Here is a 19,604-nt window from a genome sequence, read left to right as displayed (position 1 = left end):
GATCAACTGCAAGAGGCTGCAGATCAACTGCAAGAGGCTGCAGATCAACTGCAAGAGGCTGCAGATCAACTGCAAGAGGCTGCAGATCAACTGCAAGAGGCTGCAGATCAACTGTAAGAGGCTGCAGATCAACTGCAGGAGACTGCAGATCAACTGCAAGAGGCTGCAGATCAACTGTAAGAGGCTGCAGATCAACTGCAAGAGGCTGCAGATCAACTGCAGGAGACTGCAGATCAACTGCAAGAGGCTGCAGATCAACTGTAAGAGGCTGCAGATCAACTGCAAGAGGCTGCAGATCAACTGCAGGAGACTGCAGATCAACTGCAAGAGGCTGCAGATCAACTGTAAGAGGCTGCAGATCAACTGTAAGAGGCTGCAGATCAACTGCAGGAGACTGCAGATCAACTGCAAGAGGCTGCAGATCAACTGTAAGAGGCTGCAGATCAACTGCAAGAGGCTGCAGATCAACTGCAGGAGACTGCAGATCAACTGTAAGAGGCTGCAGATCAACTGCAGGAGACTGCAGATCAACTGTAAGAGGCTGCAGATCAACTGCAGGAGACTGCAGATCAACTGCAGGAGACTGCAGATCAACTGCAAGAGGCTGCAGATCAACTGCAAGAGGCTGCAGATCAACTGCAGGAGACTGCAGATCAACTGCAAGAGGCTGCAGATCAACTGCAAGAGGCTGCAGATCAACTGCAAGAGGCTGCAGATCAACTGCAAGAGGCTGCAGATCAACTGCAAGAGGCTGCAGATCAACTGCAAGAGGCTGCAGATCAACTGCAAGAGGCTGCAGATCAACTGCAAGAGGCTGCAGATCAACTGCAGGAGACTGCAGATCAGCTGCAAGAGGCTGCAGATCAACTGCAAGAGGCTGCAGATCAACTGCAAGAGGCTGCAGATCAACTGCAAGAGGCTGCAGATCAACTGCAAGAGGCTGCAGATCAACTGCAAGAGGCTGCAGATCAACTGCAAGAGGCTGCAGATCAACTGCAAGAGGCTGCAGATCAACTGCAGGAGACTGCAGATCAGCTGCAAGAGGCTGCAGATCAACTGCAAGAGGCTGCAGATCAACTGCAAGAGGCTGCAGATCAACTGCAAGAGGCTGCAGATCAACTGCAAGAGGCTGCAGATCAACTGCAAGAGGCTGCAGATCAACTGCAGGAGACTGCAGATCAACTGCAAGAGGCTGCAGATCAACTGCAAGAGGCTGCAGATCAACTGCAAGAGGCTACAGATCAACTGCAAGAGGCTGCAGATCAACTGCAAGAGGCTGCAGATCAACTGCAAGAGGCTGCAGATCAACTGCAAGAGGCTGCAGATCAACTGCAAGAGGCTGCAGATCAACTGCAAGAGGCTGCAGATCAACTGCAAGAGGCTGCAGATCAACTGCAAGAGGCTGCAGATCAACTGCAGGAGACTGCAGATCAACTGTAAGAGGCTGCAGATCAACTGCAAGAGGCTGCAGATCAACTGCAAGAGGCTACAGATCAACTGCAAGAGGCTGCAGATCAACTGCAAGAGGCTGCAGATCAACTGCAAGAGGCTGCAGATCAACTGCAAGAGGCTACAGATCAACTGCAAGAGGCTGCAGATCAACTGCAAGAGGCTGCAGATCAACTGCAAGAGGCTGCAGATCAACTGTAAGAGGCTGCAGATCAACTGCAAGAGGCTGCAGATCAACTGCAAGAGGCTGCAGATCAACTGCAAGAGGCTGCAGATCAACTGCAAGAGGCTGCAGATCAACTGCAAGAGGCTGCAGATCAACTGCAAGAGGCTACAGATCAACTGCAAGAGGCTGCAGATCAACTGCAAGAGGCTGCAGATCAACTGCAAGAGGCTGCAGATCAACTGTAAGAGGCTGCAGATCAACTGCAAGAGGCTGCAGATCAACTGCAAGAGGCTGCAGATCAACTGCAAGAGGCTGCAGATCAACTGCAAGAGGCTGCAGATCAACTGCAAGAGGCTGCAGATCAACTGCAGGAGACTGCAGATCAGCTGCAAGAGGCTGCAGATCAACTGCAGGAGACTGCAGATCAACTGCAAGAGGCTACAGATCAACTGCAAGAGGCTGCAGATCAACTGCAAGAGGCTGCAGATCAACTGCAAGAGGCTGCAGATCAACTGCAAGAGGCTGCAGATCAACTGCAAGAGGCAGCAGATCAACTGCAAAAGGCTACAGATCAACTGCAAGAGGCTGCAGATCAACTGCAAGAGGCTGCAGATCAACTGCAAGAGGCTACAGATCAACTGCAAGAGGCTGCAGATCAACTGCAGGAGACTGCAGATCAACTGCAAAAGGCTACAGATCAACTGCAGGAGACTGCAGATCAACTGCAAGAGGCTGCAGATCAACTGCAGGAGACTGCAGATCAACTGCAAAAGGCTACAGATCAACTGCAAGAGGCTGCAGATCAACTGCAGGAGACTGCAGATCAACTGCAAGAGGCTGCAGATCAACTGCAGGAGACTGCAGATCAACTGCAAGAGGCTGCAGATCAACTGCAAGAGGCTGCAGATCAACTGCAGGAGACTGCAGATCAACTGCAAGAGGCTACGGATCAACTGCAGGAGGCTGCAGATCAACTGCAAGAGGCTGCAGATCAACTGCAGGAGACTGCAGATCAACTGCAAGAGGCTGCAGATCAACTGCAGGAGACTGCAGATCAACTGCAAGAGGCTGCAGATCAACTGCAAGAGGCTGCAGATCAACTGCAGGAGACTGCAGATCAACTGCAAGAGGCTACAGATCAACTGCAAGAGGCTGCAGTAAGTTTTTACGTCTTGACAAGGAGTCAAATGTTTTCTAGAAGAAAAATAATGCAGTCAACACATTTTTCATCGTGTGTGTATGTGTGTGTGTGTGTGTGTGTGTGTGTGTGTGTGTGTGTGTGTGTGTGTGTGTGTGTGTGTCTGGGATGCCCTGCCAGGGGTGGTGTGCTGGATGTCTGGTACTGTGGGCGAGGTTGGGGCAAGGTGGAGGTGGGTGACCCATGTATTGTGGAGCACTGAAATTCTCCTGGCATTTCCTGTCTCGATAAACCCGCCTAGTCACCTCTCCCCCCTTAGTTATGGCACCATCTTCACCATTACCACCACCATCATCATCACCACCACTACCACAACTATCCTACACTTTACGCAAGAAATTAACTACATTTCGGTCTGTCCTAGAGTTATTATTAAGTCGTGAGATACTAGTGGACCAGGACGGAGCAAAACGTCGTCAATGATTCACCCATCTGTGAGTTACTAGTAAATTGTCCCAGTCACAGTATTACCTAGTGCAAGTTACTGAAGGCTATAGTAACTTACTGCAACTTACTGGAAGTTACTGTGCGTTATCGTAAATTACTACGACGTATTGTAACTTATTGCATGTTAGTGTGACTCATTTCCTGAGGCTCCGAGACCTTCATTTCACTCATCACCTCAGTAAGTGAATAGCAATGATAATAATAATAATAATAATAATAATAATAATAATAATAATAATAATAATAATAATAATAATAATAATAATAATAATAATAATAATAATAATAATAATAATAACAATAATAAATGTTAGTTCACTATAGCTAGCTGCTTCCTTCCCGCCCACATGCCCATACCTGCCCACACTTCTGTTTGCTAGGTGGTGTGGCTCTTGTTAGGTATCGCAGTTTTGCTAGGTATCTCGACTTTTCCTAGGTATTACGGCTGTAGCTAGGTGCCGTGACGATAGCCAGGTACCGGGGATATAGTTAGGCACCTTGACTTTTATCTAAGGCCATTATCCCACCACGATAACCGATACTAACGATACTCTTTAAGTCACTTGTTCCCTCGAGGTTGAAGTGTCGTTGTATACTAACAGCCACTTTTAAGGCAGGGATGGAGAGCTGGAGAGTGTGCACCCCTCAAGGAAGGTTCCTTGATGTTGGTGAGGGGCTCTTGATTTAGGGAATTGGATCTGTGCTCCAGTTCCCCGAATTAAGCCTGAATGTCTTCTACATCCTCCCCCCAGGCGCTGTATAATCCTCCGGGTTTAGTGCTTCCCCCTTGATTATAATAATAATAATAATGGAGAGTGTGCAGAGAACCTTCACTACTGGCATAGATTCAGCGAAGCAGTTATAATGTTGGGAACGCTTGAAGTCCCTCGAACTGTATCCGTGAAACGCAACTGAGAAAGATACATTATAATTCACACTTGGGAAGTTCTAGAGGGACTGCTTTCAAATTTGCACACTGGAATCACTCCCTACGAAGGCAAAAGGCTCGGCAGACGGTGCAAAACAGAGGTGCCATGTGTGCACTAAGAACAAGTGGCGGATCTACTATAAATCTATTGAAGCTTAAGTGTCAGGGACTCCTAATCCTGGAGGGGCCCCAGAAGCGACTGTAGTCCACACTGTTTAACAATTTTGGATCTACTGTATAAGAAGGGGTTGCGAAGAGGTCCCCCTAACAGTTCAGGCTTCAGGGCCCCAAAAATGTAGGTCCTCCACTGTTAAGAGTACAGTAAGAGTGAAATGATCAAGAGTTTTCTTCACCCTCCCTTCATGCATCAGATGCATGAAGGGATACTGCCCTGGCTATCCTTGTTCCTGACCAACTGTGATGAATACATTAGACAGCGTGAGGCCAACACTAACAGCTTGGCTTACCAGGGCATCCACTGGGAGGCCTGGTCTGGGACCGGGCCCCAAGGACGATGGCCAGGTTGATCAACCGCAGGCAGGTATCGTGGCCTGGCAGGTGCGATCAGGAAGGCAGCAGCTGAGGTGGAAGGAGCAGTATCGTGAGCCTGGAGTCAGCCGCTGAAGGCTGTCTCACACACACAATTTTCTGCTAGTCTCCCCGGCAATTTCTCGGCAGTAATTCTAAGTCTAGACCGCCGCGAGATGACTTAGAGGTCTCGAAGGGTCACTATCTGTATATACAAGGTACAGGTAAGGGCCTAACGGTGAGTGATTGTAGCCTTTTATCCATTGATACTAGGTAGGCAGAGGAGAGGGAGAGAGAGGACGTCTTCCCTACGCTATATGGTTCCCAACGGGGATTCGCGACCCCTACGTTGGGAAGGACTACAATAGGTCACAGAAATGAAGAGCATTGTATCCATGAGTGTAGGTTAAGTTCAAGGTGTTCATCTTCCTCAATACACTTGAGCATGAGCAGGGAAGGACTCCTGATCAGAGGAACTGTATAGGTCACAGAAATAAAGAGCATTGTATCCATGAGTGTAGAGGGTGTAGGGTAAGTTCAAGGTGTTCATCTTCCTCAATACACTTGAGCATGAGCAGGGAAGGACTCCTGACCAGAGAAACTGTAGTTGTTCAGTTCCTTCCTGGAATCAGTTCTCATTACCTCCTTCCCAGGAACTGCATCACCCCTACCATATTATTATTATTATTATTATTATTATTATTATTATTATTATTATTATTATTATTATTATACTATTACTACTACTACTACTACTACTACTACTACTACTACTAATAATAATAATAATAATAATAATAATAATAATAATAATAATAATAATAAGACGAAGAAGAAGAAAAACAAGAAGAAGAAGAAGAAGAAGAAGAAGAAGAAGAAGAAGAAGAAGAAGAAGAAGAAGAAGAAGAAGAAGAAGAAGAAGAAGAAGAAGAAGAAGAAAACAACAACAACAACAACAACAACAACAACAACAACAACAACAACAACAACAACAACAACAACAACAACAACAACAACAAGTAAAATAAGAACATAAGAACATAAGAACGAAGGAACACTGCAGAAGGCCTACTGGCCCATGCGAGGCAGGTCCAAGTCTCCTACCGTCTTAAGCCAATACACCCAACCTAGTCAGGTCAGGTCACATTGACTTAAGGGAGGAACACGGTAACCGACCTGGTAGCACAAGCTATCAGGTCCAACTCACACCCACCCACATCCACTCATGTATTTATCCAACCTATTTTTAAAGCTACACAACGTTCTAGCCTCTATACCTGTACTTGGGAGTTTGTTCCACTCATCCACAACTCTATTACCAAACCAGTACTTTCCTATATCCTTCCTGAATCTGAATTTTTCCAACTTAAAACCATTGCTGCGAGTCCTGTCTAGGCTAGATATTTTCAGCACACTATTTACATCCCCTTTATTTATTCCTGTCTTCCATTTATACACCTCAATCATATCCCCCCTAATTCTACGTCTTTCTAGAGAGTGCAAATTCAGGACCCTTAGTCTATCCTCATAGGGAAGGTTTCTGATACATGGGATCAACTTTGTCATCCTCCTTTGTACATTTTCCAGAGCATTTATATCCATTCTGTAATACGGTGACCAAAACTGTGCAGCATAATCTAAATGAGGCCTAACCAAGGATGTATAGAGTTGAAGAACAACCTGAGGACTCCTATTATTTATGCTTCTTGATATGAAGCCAAGGATTCTATTAGCTTTATTGCGAACACTTATGCACTGTTGTCTTGGTTTCAGATTACTGCTAACCAGAACTCCTAAATCTTTTTCGCAATCCGTAATATTAAGATCTACATTATTTAGTTTATATGTGGCATGGTTATTGTCCTGTCCAACATTTAGAACTTTGCATTTGTCTATATTAAACTGCATCTGCCACTTCTCCGACCACTGCATCAGTCTATTCAAATCTTCCTGGAGTGCTCTAATGTCCTCGTCAGAATGAATTCGACGGCCTATTTTGGTGTCATCGGCAAACTTGCTGATGTCGCTCTTTATGCCCTTATCTATGTCGTTTATGTAGATTGTGAACAGCAGGGGGCCCAACACTGACCCCTGTGGAACACCGCTCGTGACGCTTCCCCACTCTGATTTCTCCCCATTTATGCAAACTCTCTGCTGCCTATTTGTCAATCATGCCTCTATCTAGGAAAAAATTTCTCCTCCTATTCCATGTGCCTTAATTTTCCTCAATAGCCTCTGATGTGGGACCCTGAAGTCCATATACACAATATCATATTCATTATCATGATCTACCTCCTCAAATACCTTAGTGAAAAAAGTTAATAAATTCGTAAGGCAGGAACGCCCCTTTGTTAAACCATGCTGAGATTCGTTGATTAATTTATGCTTTTCAAGGTGGCTACGAACTGCCTCGGCAATTATTGATTCCATAAATTTTCCCACTATGGAGGTTAGGCTTATTGGTCTATAGTTCGAAGCTAAGGATCTGTCACCTGCTTTGAAAATAGGTATCACATTTGCCATTTTCCACTTATCTGGCACCATGCCAGTTTGTAGTGATATGTTGAAAAGATTAGCCAAAGGTTTTGCTAAGCTCCTCTTTACATTCCTTTAGAACCCTTGCATACAGTTCATCAGGGCCTGGGGATTTGTTAGGTTTTAATTTATCTATTTGCCTAAGGACCGTGTCACTTGTGACCCTAATCGTGCAGTTTATTATCGTCCTGTTCTACATAATTTATCATTTCTGGAATATCGCTGGTATCCTCCTGTGTAAAAACTGAGAGGAAGTATGTGTTAAAAATTCTACACATTTCCTTATCACTGTCAGTGAGCTGACCCGAGGAACTTATGAGTGGGCCTATCTTGTCTCTGATCTTACTTCTGTATACCTGAAAGAATCCTTTTGGGTTAGTCTTCGATTCTCTTGCAACTTTAACCTCATAATCTCTTTTTGCTTTTCTAATTCCCTTTTTTATTTCTCTCTTTAACTGAATATATCGATTTCTTAATTGCTCCTCTCCTCTTTTGATTTGCCTATATATGCCTCTCTTTTGACCAATCAGATATTTTTAATTTTAATTTGATTATTAATTAGTGTTTCCCTACTGGCAAGAACCAAGTCAAGGAGGTTATTTCCTCTAGTTGGCTCTGTCACAAACTGCTTTAAAAACAATCCTGGATCGTATCAAGAAAGTCACCTGACTCTAAATTTTCTGTCAAATTGCTCCAGTCAGTCTGTCTATAGTTGAAATCTCCCATTAGCACAACATTTTCGTATGTAGATGCCTTACGAATTTCGTCCCATAGAAGTTTACTGCACTCCCTATCAAGATTTGGGGCCCTGTAAATCACACCCAAAATTAGTTTTTCTCGGCCCTTGAGAAGCTGTAACCAAACAGATTCAGTGGCCGACGCTTCTAACTTTATATCTTGTCTAACACAACAATTTAAATTGTCTCTGACATGCATCGCTACTCCACCACCCATCCTGTTGACCCTGGTGGAGTGAATGAATGAGCGAGTGTATACGTACCAGAGTGAGTGCACTGGTGAGTGGATGATGGGAGACGAGGAGTGCAGCCAGAGAGTGTTCATCCTGGTGTGGTACACCCATCCTATCATCCTCCCCAGCCTGTTGAACACACACACGTTAGTACACTATGCAACACACACACACACAGAGGAGCTTGTGAATCGACCCCTGCAACCACAATTAGGTGAGTACACACACACACACACACACACACACACACACACACACACACACACACACACACACACACACACACACACACACACACACACACACACACACACAAACACGCACACACACACACACACACACACACACACACACACACACACACACACACACACACACACACACACACACACACACACACACACACACACACAGGCCAGGCATTAAGGTCACTTGAACAATATAACACAATACAACACAATACAACACTATACAACACACACCAGTGTGTGGCTGACTCCCGAGAAGGTAAGTGAACTTACGTATTGAGTGGGCGTGACTGTGACGCGACCCAGGTCGTCCCGGTCGGCGTAGAAGAGGGGAACCCGCCCGATGAGGTCGTGGTTGGGTCGAAGGTGGAGTACCCGGGTGGTGCCCAAGGCCCGCAGGTACACGGTGCGTACTGGATCACCGTCCGCACCTCGCTTCAGCCGCGACCGCAGCCGCACCACGTCGTACGCCGGCGCTGTGGTTAGAAGAGATAGTGATATACATAGAGAGAGAGATGATTTTTGTTGGAGGAAACTGACATTATAATGATTTTTGTTGGAGGAAATTGACATTATGATTTTTGTTGGGGGAAAAATCTCAGTAATAATGAATATTACTGATGACTTGCATGTAAGTCGAGCCTCACAGAAAACTAGCTCAGAGCTGAACCGGAGGGGAGACTCACTAATATATTTTATTGTTATTTAATTACCGTATTGAGAAGGGTTGGATTGTATATAGTAACTAACGTCGCCTTCACTCGCTGGACCAGATCTTACGGGTTTGCCCTAGACCTGGACCAGGCGGGTCCGCAACAGCAACAATAACAACCTCAACAGTAACGGCAGAAATAACAACAGCAACAGTAATAACAGCAATAGCAACCACAACAGCAATAGTAATTGAAACAGTAACAAGAACAACAGCAACCACGACAGCAACAGCAGCCGTAACAGCAGCGACCAGAACAACAACAACAGCTACCTCAACAGCAGCAACAGCGAAAGTGACACCCGCACGAACACGCTCCCTTATCTCACCTCTGCCATCACTTTCCCCTGCCCTCTCTCTCCCCTGCCTCTCACACACACACACCCTTTCCCTTAATTCCCCCTTCCCTTCCCTGCCCCCTGCCCTTCTATTACCACTAGAAGGAGGTTCATGCACCTCTCCTTCCTTCCCTCCCTCCCTCCTTCATTTACCCACGAGGGAGGGTCAACCGACCCACCTCCACAAACCTGTTCCACCATGGGTCGCGATACGGAAAAAGATGTTCCATTCTTTATTTCATTCTCCCTCTCCCTTTCTCCCTCCTTCCCTTCTTTACTGTATCTCACTCGTCCTTATATTTATCACTTGTTTACATCCACGTGTTCGAAACTTTCTAATGTTTCTGTAGGATACTGTGAATACGAGGTTTTTATGTGTACTCACCTAATGTGTGTGTGTGTGTGTGTGTGTGTGTGTGTGTGTGTGTGTGTGTGTGTGTGTGTGTGTGTGTGTGTGTGTGTGTGTGTGTGTGTGTGAGTGAGTGTGAGTGTGTGTGTGTGTGTGAGCCTAACCACCACTATTCAAGGCACACACTCTACTCGAGATCAAAATTACCATCCCTAATTACCAATAGATAGCCAGTCTGAGTAAAATTAGGGCCCTATCGACTAAACGAGGGTCATTAAGACTGTATGGTACCTGCACACCACCAGTCAAAGTGGTGCTGGGTCGCCTTCGTCAGGACACAGGACAGTGTAGTCCCGTGACGTGGGTCTTCGTCAGATGATGGACCCAACACTGACTCATGTGGGTAAATGGTTCAGAGAACCGACAAGTTGATAAATTAGACAAATGCGCTACACGGTGGCTTCATCAGTCCCATACGAAGAAGAATGGTGAAGATCAGGGGTGTAAGGTAGTCAGTCTCTCAATCTTTTCAAGATTGCTGGACTGATCACACCGACTCCAGGCTGAAGGACAGATCACCTCAAACTCCTGCTCTTCACCATTCTTCTTTGTAATGGACTGATGAAGCCACTGTGAGGCGAAACGTTTCCACAATAAAGATACCCAAGTGTTGACCATGTGTCTAATTTATCAACTGGACCCGTGACTGGTTCAGTATTCGCTGGCCCAACCCAGTGCCTTGGTCCATTTCTTACTTGCGGTTTACAAATTAGAGACTCGCTGTCTGTACCGAGTGTACATTACCGTTACTTTGATAAACACTACAATGTGCACTGTGCACCCTAGTGGTGCTAATGGTGGGATGTTGTGGGCAGTGGTGGGGGTGGTAGAGAGTCGTCACGTCACGGCCAGATGTTATGTTGACGTCCTCGTGTGTGTGTGTGTGTATGTGTGTGTAAGTTGTGTTTGTGGTATCTTGGAAGACAAGGAGTGGAGTGAAGGAGGGGAAGGACGGAGGAGGACGTAGAAAGGCAGGGGATGTAGGGGGAAAGGGAGGTAGGACGTAATAGCAGCATAACAGTAGAGAACGGGAGGGGGAGGATGGATGAGAAGTAAGCGGGGGTTGAAGGCACAGGGAAGGTAAGCAGAGTGTGGGATGGGAAGGAGGTTGAGGAAAGGATGCTGGGGAAATGGGGAGGAGAGGATAAGGAGCTGGAAGAATAGAGAGGAGAGGGAGCTGGGAGGACAGGAGGAGGAGAAGTGAGGAAGAAGAAGAGGAGGAAGAGAAGGAAGAGGAGGAAGAAGAGAACGAGGAGGAAGAAGAGGAGGAGGAACAGGAGGAAGAAGAGGAGAAGGAGAGGAGGACAAGGAGGAGGAAGACGAGGAGGAGAAGGAGGAGAAGGAAGAGGAGAAGGAAAAGGAAGAGGAGGAGGAGGAAGAGGAGGAGGAGGAAGAGGAGAAGGAGGAAGAGGAGGAGGGGGAAGAGGAAGAGGAGGGGGAGGAAGAGGTAAGGGCAGTATGAGCCTAAGGTGTACAATTCTAGTTGACAGGTTAATTATGACACCACGAGTAACCATGACAACAATCATCCCGTCTCTCTTCTCTGTACCCACTCCCTGTGTTCTGTCTGTCTTACCCTCTCTCTGTGCTCTGTCTTATCCCACTCCCTGTGTTCTGTCTGTCTTACCCCACTCTCTGTGCTCTGTCTTATCCCACTCCCTGTGTTCTGTCTGTCTTACCCCACTCTCTGTGCTCTGTCTTACCCACTCTCTGTGCTCCATCTGCCTATCTGTGCTGCTTCTTACTGTTCTCCATCTGTCTTACTTAACTGTCTGTGCTTTATCTGCCTGTCTTTCCGTCCCTCTGTTCGGCGTGTGTGTGTGTGTGTGTGTGTGTGTGTGTGTGTGTGTGTGTGTGTGTGTGTGTGTGTGTGTGTGTGTGTGTGTGTGTGTGTGTGTCTGTCAGCTGGAGATCGCTACTTACACCTTCATTGTAGTCTCGCTCTCAACATTTCAGAAGTCACTAAGGTGAAGACTCTAAGTGCTTCGTAATTACCCGAGTTAGCCTGGTTAGAGCTCTGGCTCCTGAACCAGCCTGGGTAGAGCTCTGGCTCCTGGGGCAGCCAGAGTGGAGGCTGGTGTGCGCTGGTTGAGGCTGGTGTGCGCTGGTGGAGGCTGGTGGGGGCTTATGTGGGCTGATGTAGGCTGGTGTGCGCTGGTGGAGACTGGTGGGGGCTGATGTGGGCTGATGTAGGCTGGTGTGCGCTGGTGGAGGCTGGTGTGCGCTGGTGGAGGCTGGTGTGGGCTGGTGTGGGCTGGTGTGGGCTGATGTAGGCTGGTGGAGGTTGGTGTGGGCTGGTGTTGGCTGGTATAGGATGATGTGGGCTAATATGGGCTGGTATGGGCTGATGTGGGCTTGTGTGGGCTGGTGTGGGCTGGTGTGGGCTGGTGTGGGCTGGTGTGGGCTGATGTGGGCTGATGTGGGTTGGTGTGGGCTGGTGTGGGCTGGTGTGGACTGGTGTGGGCGGGTGTAGGCTGGTGTGCGCTGGGGTGGGCTGGTGTGGGCGGGTGTAGGCTGGTGTGGGCTAGTGTTGGCTGGTATAGGATGGTGTGAGATAATATGGGCTGGTGTGGGCTGGTGTGAGCTGGTGTGGGCTTGTATGGGCTGGTGTGGGCTGGTGTGGACTGGTGTGGGCTGGTGTGGGCTGGTGTAGGCTGGTGTCGGCTGAGGTGGGCTGGTGTGGGCGGGTGTAGACTGGTGTGGGATGGTGTTGGCTGGTGTGGGCTGAGGTGGGCTGGTGGGGGCGGGTGTAGACTGGTGTGGGCTGACGAGGGCGTGGGCATCCCAGGAGGTCCAGACACAAGAGATTACCATACCCAGCATGGAGGTCAGAGTGACGGGATGTGGACACTGTGGGCGGTGGGTAGACGTCGCCCACCCACCTGTGGTCAATCCACCCACCTGTGATCTGACTCTTAATACACCCACTCACCCACCTGTAAGGAGGCCTCTGCCCACCCACCCACCTGTAAATAGACCTCTGCCCACCCACCCACCTACCAGAACGGACAGTGGGTAATGGCTGAGGGAAAAGACAGATCCAGTGCCTTGGATCAAGAAGGGAAGCCTCTAACTCGTCCGCTGGACCTCAGTGATGGACCGCTAGGTCCACGGGCATAGTGTCCTGGGTACGATTCCTTGGAGATGCCCGGTCCAGTTACCTTACACCTGCTGCCACTCTGCACCTAATAGTAAATAGGTACCTAGGTGTCAGGTGACTGTTGTTGGTGGTTTGCCCACAGTGTGAGCAAAACCTTCTCAGTAGAGGAGCGTGTGACACTGACGAAGACACAGGTGCAACACCTGGGTGTATTTACTGAGAATAAAGATGCATAGGTGTTGTACCTGTGTCTCATTCATTAGTTTCTAGGTACCTGTATCCTGGGATAACCATGTTGGGTTATCTTGGGATAATCATATTGGGTTATTCTGGTCTAGGACCTGGAGGACCTTGTTTTAGTTCTGGAGGACCTAGTCTTGGACTTGGAGGGCCTGGTCTTATACCTGGAAGACCTGGTCTTGGACCTGGAGCACCTGGTCTTGGACCTGGAGGGTCTGGTTTTGGACCTGGAAGACCTGGTCCTGGACGACCTGGTCTTGGACCTGGAAGGCCTAGTCTTGGACCTGGAGGCCCTGGTCTAGAACCTGGTCTAGAACCTGGAGGACCTGGTCTAGAAACTGGAGGACCTGGTCTAGAACCTGGAGGACCTGGTCTAGAAACTGGAGGACCTGGTCTAGAACCTGGAGGACCTGGTTTAGGGAGGGAGGTGGAAGACCAGTCCTACTTCACCTGTACCTGAATACCTGAGAAGGCGACATTTGACGGTCAGTAGGTCACGGTGCCTTGGTCTGTGACCTGACTGGTTTAGGGGTCAGTCTCATGTGTGTCACCAGGTCAGCTTGTCAGGTCTTGTTTGTGTTGGTGGTGGTAGTGGTGGTGGTGGTAGTGGTGGTGGTGGTGGTGTTGGTGGTGGTGTTGGTGGTGGTGTTGGTGGTGGCGGTAATGGTGGTGGTTGTGGTAGTAGTGGTGGTTGTGATGGTGGTGGTGGTGTTGTAGGTGGTAGTGGTGGTGGTGGTGGTGGTGGTGGTAGTGATGGTGGTGGTATTGTTGTTGGTGGTAGTGGTGGTGGTGGCAGTGGTGGTGATGGTGGTGGTGGTGGTGTTGGTGATGGTGGTGGTGGTAGTGGTAGTAGTGGTGCTGGTGCTGGTGTTGGTGATGGTGGTAGTGGTAGTAGTGGTGCTGGTGGTGGTGGTTGTGACAGAGCAACACAGCTGTATCTTGGCATAGTGGAGAAGAACCTACCTAGCATAGGTCAGCTTTCCTCAGTTCCTGTTTTTCTTAATTCTGCAAGTGGGGGGCCCCGCCTCCTATGACGCCATCTCCACATTCCTCACCCCATTTCTTGTTACAGTGTATAAGGCTACACACCCAGGTTTCAACTTCACTTTGATCGAGTTCCTGGAGCTGACCGAGGGACTGACCCCTTTGAAACCACCTCCAGACTTCGAGACTAATCACATCACCTCTGGTTTCGCACTGGATTTGCTCTCTCTCCAGCATTTATCACCTGTGTCTTCCACTCAAGGAGCCTGTGGAACAAGGCTGCATGTGTCTTATTCATCCGCACCCAGAAGGTGGGTACCTGCATCCACATGTTCACTAGGTGGACAACTGTGGTCACCCACCTGGTGACTGTTCACCCACCTATTGGCTGTTCACCCACCTGGTGACTGTGATCACCCACCTGGTGACTGTGTTCACCCACTTGGTGGCTGTGTTCACCCACCTAGTGACTGTGTTCACCCACCTAGTGACTGTGGCCACCCACCTGGGTGGGTGGGCAAGATTTCCGGCCACTCTCTTGGGTAGACACGAAAAATATGTAACTTAAAGCAGTGTGATAGTGACTCCAGCTCAAACGATCTTTAAAGGCGGACTGGAGAAGCATGCAACAGGAGTACTCAGGTAAGATGGAACAGAAGGCGTACTGGGGAAGCAAGCAGCAGAAGGCGTACTGGGGGAAAGATGCAACATGAAGCGTACTGGGAAAGGGTTTGGTAGGGGTGTTGCAACAGTAACCTAACAGGGGAGGGAGAGGGGATAACAACTGGTGGAACGACTGGTGGAACGACTGGTGGAACGACTGGTGGAACGACTGGTGGAACGACTGGTGGAACGACTGGTGGCAGGGTTGTTATAGAATGGCAGCAATCAAGCCGCCGCCGCCGCCGCCGCCGCCGCTGCTGCCGTTGCTGGTCTTATCTGCGCGTTGCAGCAGCGAATTCTAATGAGGAGCTGAGAGAGGGAGACTCCCCGGGCAGACACCATTCATTTCCAACACTGCTATCTCTCGCTGTCTCTCAAGCTGAGAGATAATACTCTAGTCTCCCTCATCCCTTGGTACAAGTCGCATTCATCATCATCTTTCTCTTCTTCATCTTCTTCTCGTTTTTCCTTCTTCTCATTTTTATTTTTCTTCTTTTTCTTGTTGTTGTTGTTGTTGTTGTTGTTGTTGTTGTTGTTGTTGTTGTTGTTGCTGTTGTTATTATTCTTGTTGTTGTTGTTGTTGTTGTTGTTGTTGTTGTTGTTGTTGTTGTTGTTGTTGATGTTGATGTTGTTGTTGTTGTTGTTGTTGTTGTTGTTGTTACTGTTGTTGTTGTTGTTGTTGTTGTTGTTGTTGTTGTTACTGTTGTTGTTGTTGTTGTTGTTGTTGTTGTTGTTGTTACTGTTGTTGTTGTTGTTGTTGTTGTTGTTACTGTTGTTGTTGTTGTTGTTGCTGTTGTTGTTGTTGTTGTTGTTGTTGTTGTTGCTGTTGTTGTTGTTGTTGTTGTTGTTGTTGTTGTTACTGTTGTTGTTGTTGTTGTTGTTGTTGTTGTTGTTGCTGTTGTTGTTGTTGTTGTTGTTGTTGTTGTTGTTGTTGTTGTTGTTGTTGTTGTTGTTGCTGTTGTTGTTGTTGTTGTTGTTGCTGTTGTTGTTGTTGTTGTTGTTGTTGTTGTTGTTGTTGTTGTTGTTGTTGTTGTTGTTGTTGTTGTTGTTGTTGTTGTTGTTGCTGCTGTTGTTGTTGTTGTTGTTGTTGTTGTTGCTGTTGTTGTTGTTGTTGTTGTTGTTGCTGTTGTTGTTGCTTGTTATTTGTTATTTATTTGTTTATTTGCTGTTGTTGTTGTTGCTTGTTGCTGTTGTTGTTGTTGTTGTTGTTGTTATTTATTGTTATTGTTGTTATTTGTTATTTGTTGTTGCTTGTTATTTATTTGTTGTTGTTATTTGTTGTTGTTTGTTGTTGTTGTTGTTGTTGTTGTTATTGTTGTTGTTATTGTTGATGTTATTTGATTATTGTTACTGTTATTTATTTATTTGTTGCTTGTTGTTATTTATTGTTTATTATTATTTGTTGTTGTTATTTGTTTGCTTGTTGTTATTGTTTCTTGTTGTTGTTGCTTGTTGTTACTATTGTTGTTGTTGTTGTTGTTGCTGTTGTTGTTGTTGTTGTTGTTGCTGCTGCTGTTGTTGTTGTTATTGTTATTTGTTGTTATTTATTTGTTGTTGTTGTTGCTGTTATTTATTTGTTGTTGTTATTGTTACTGTTATGCTGTTGTTGTTGTTATGTTGTTATTGTTGTTGTTGTTGTTGTTATTGTTTGTTATTTGTTGTTGTTGTTGATTGTTGTTGTTGTTGAGTTTGTTGTTGTTACTGTTGTTGTTGAGTTGTTATTTGTTATTTGTTGTTATTTGAGTTGTTGTTGTTATTTACTTATTTGTTGTTGTTATTTGTTGTTGTTGTTATTATTGCTTATTGTTGTTGTTCTTGTTATTTGTTGTTGTTTGTTGTTGTTATTCTTCTGTTGTTGTTATTATTTGTTATTTGTTGTTTGTTGTTGTTGTTGTTGTTGTTGTTACTTTGTTATTTGTTGTTGTTGTTATTTGTTGTTGTTCTTCTTCTTCTTCTTCACTTCTTCTTCTTCTTCTTCTTCTTCTTCTTCTTCTTCTTCTTCTTCTTCTTCTTTCTTTTTTCTTCTTCTTATTCTTCTTCTTCTTCTTCTTCTTCTTCTTCTTCTTCTTCTTATTCTTCTTCTTGCTTCTTCTTCTTCTTCTTTATTCTTCTTCTTCTTCTTCTTCTTCTTCTTCTTCTTCTTCCTATTACTTCTCTTCTTCTTCTTATTCTTCTTCTTCTTCTTCTTCTTCTTCTTCTTCTTCTTCTTCTTCTTCTTCTTCTTGTCTTCTTCTTCTTCTTCTTCTTCTTCTTCTTCTTCTTCTTCTTCTTCTTCTTCTTCTTCTTCTTCTTCTTGTCTTCTTCTTCTTTTCTTCTTCTTCTTCTTCTTCTTCTTCTTCTTCTTCTTCTTCTTCTTCTTCTTCTTCTTCTTCTTCTTCTTCTTCTTCTTCTTCTTCTTCTTCTTCTTCTTCTTCTTCTTCTTCTTCTTCTTCTTTTTCTTCTTCTCTTCTTCTTCTTCTTCTTCTTCTTCTTCTTCTTCTTCTTCTTCTTCTTCTTCTTCTTCTTCTTCTTCTTCTTCTTCTTCTTCTTCTTCTTCTTCTTCTTCTTCTTCTTCTTCTTCTTCCTCTTCCTACCTCAGCTCACTTACAGGTTAAGAGTTGTTATCCTGCCTCCGCTCATTTCCCGACCAGTCCCATCTAAGGAACTCTCCCCCCTCCCCAGGACGCCACCTACAACAGCTGAATAACGCCCAGGTACCTATTTACTGATAGGTAAATATGGGTAGCCAGGTGTATAGAGGCTTGGTCATGGGTCTCGCCACGCCTGTGAATCGAACCTAGGTCGCTTCTTTTGTCAGCTGAGGGCTTCACCATTGAGCTACAGTCACTGTCCAGCCCAAACAATGAGACGAGAGAAAGAATGGACAGATGAGAGACGTGCTAGTCCCCATTATTACCTCATCTGAAGGATGCTTGAAGGATGCTTCCGGGGATCAACGCCCCCGCGGCACGGTTCCAGACCAGGGCTCCTGGTGGATTAAGGCCTGATCAACCAGGCTTATACTGGTGGCCGCACTCAGTCCGAAGTGTGAACCACAGCCCGGCTGGTCAGGAACTGAATGCACAAACTTAACCAGTTTCCTTTAAAGACAATCAGGGGTTTATTGGTAATCCCCCCCGGAATGACCCCCGGAACTCTCTCCAGGTAAACTCCAGGTTATGTATGACGGGGTATTTTGTACTGTCTGCAGAAGCTCTTGCTTTTAGAAGCGAGTTAATTTTGGGTGCAGGTTTGGAGTCATTCCCTCTAGGATTCTCCACATGTAAGTTAAGATATATCTGTTTCACCTTCGTTCCATGGAGTAGAGGTTAATGTAGATGTTTGTCTGAGCCTGCACTTTCGCCTGCCTTAAAAGGGGCTGGAAAGCCCCTTGGCATGGCATCTCTTGTTTTGATGGTTCTCGTTATCCATCCTATCATTTTTCCTTGCAGTCGTGTTTGTGACACCATTGAGTGTGAGATCCTCTGATATTATCACTCAAATGTCCTTCAAATTAGTTTTTCGCTATATTATATGGTTAGAATTAGGTTTCTATTACGTTCTGGCTTTAACTTCCTTAATTTTCACATAACAGAGTAACTGAAATTTGTCCTCATAGAACTTCACATTGTTTTCTGCGGCCAACTGGAAGCGCACGTTTATATCAGCTTGGAGATTTGCTGTGTCCTCAATGGATGACACTATCAAGCAGATTCCAGTATCGTCTGCAAAGGATGATACTCTGCTATGATTTATGCCTCTGTCTTGGATATAAACCTGAGAAAAAAGGATAGGGGCGAGTACTGTATCCTGTGAAACAGAGCTTTCCTCTCTGACAGCCTCTGATTTAATTGTGTTTATTATTACTCTTTGCGTTCTGTTTGTTATAAAATTAAATATCCATGTGTGCACACAATAGATCCACTATCACACCATCACCGCACTTGTTGAAGGCTTTCGTAAGGTCTGTTTGCACTACATCTGCATTTTGTTGGTTTTCCAGTGCATCCAAGACTATGTCAATAGTGGTCCAGAAGTTGTAAGAGGCAGGAGCGACCTGGTCTAAACCCATGCTGTCCTGGGTTGTGCAATTGCTGTGAATACACGATACAACGACAGAGCTACTGGCTTGTGTTTTGATTTTCCGAGCTCAAATCTCCCGAAAACTTTCGAGAAAGTGAAGACAGTTTATTATAGTTATTCCAGATACACCGACGACAGGGGGAAACAAGAGCCATTCTCCATCACTTCTGTGGGACGAGACGAGATCTTTACATCGAGTTGCAGTTGGTCAGCGATCTTTCTTTTTAAAAATATTTTCATATTTTTTTTATAATGTACTACATCGGTGCTTCTGGTCCATTGTTCTTTGCTATTACTTTACTGCCACCTTTGTGGAGTGGTGCTATATCCGTTGTTTTTAATGACTGAAGGACTCCCATTCCTAGATTCCCTCTCCAAAGAATATTTAAGGCAAGTGATAGAAGTTTCTTGCAGGTCTTGATGATCATGGAGGTCCATAAGTCTGGGCCTGGACAGAGTGTTTAGGCATGCTGTTAATGGCTTCGTCGAAGTCAAATATAGTGAAGTTTATATATATATATATATATATATATATATATATATATATATATATATATATATATATATATATATATATATATATATATATATATATATATATATATATATATATATATATAAGAGATA

The 19,604-nt window shown here is 45.8% G+C and overlaps 1 protein-coding gene across 2 annotated transcripts in view; it reads right to left on the bottom strand.

Moving 5' to 3' along the window:
- The window catches only part of sona (sol narae), a 66,468-nt gene that overhangs the window by 45,436 nt on the left and 1,428 nt on the right, over positions 1-19,604 (bottom strand). For both annotated transcript variants that reach the window (XM_070083635.1, XM_070083636.1), the window contains exons 2-3: positions 8,743-8,945; positions 8,252-8,350 (exon numbers count right to left, since the gene is read on the bottom strand). In XM_070083635.1, the coding sequence (XP_069939736.1) occupies positions 8,252-8,350; positions 8,743-8,945 (302 nt within the window). The remainder of the gene's footprint in view (positions 1-8,251; positions 8,351-8,742; positions 8,946-19,604) is intronic.

Source organism: Cherax quadricarinatus, chromosome 10 (genome assembly GCF_038502225.1).
Source record: "Cherax quadricarinatus isolate ZL_2023a chromosome 10, ASM3850222v1, whole genome shotgun sequence".
Taxonomy (NCBI): domain Eukaryota; kingdom Metazoa; phylum Arthropoda; class Malacostraca; order Decapoda; family Parastacidae; genus Cherax; species Cherax quadricarinatus.
The sequence above is the reverse complement of the archived record's forward strand: the minus strand, read 5'-3'. Positions and strand labels throughout refer to the sequence as shown.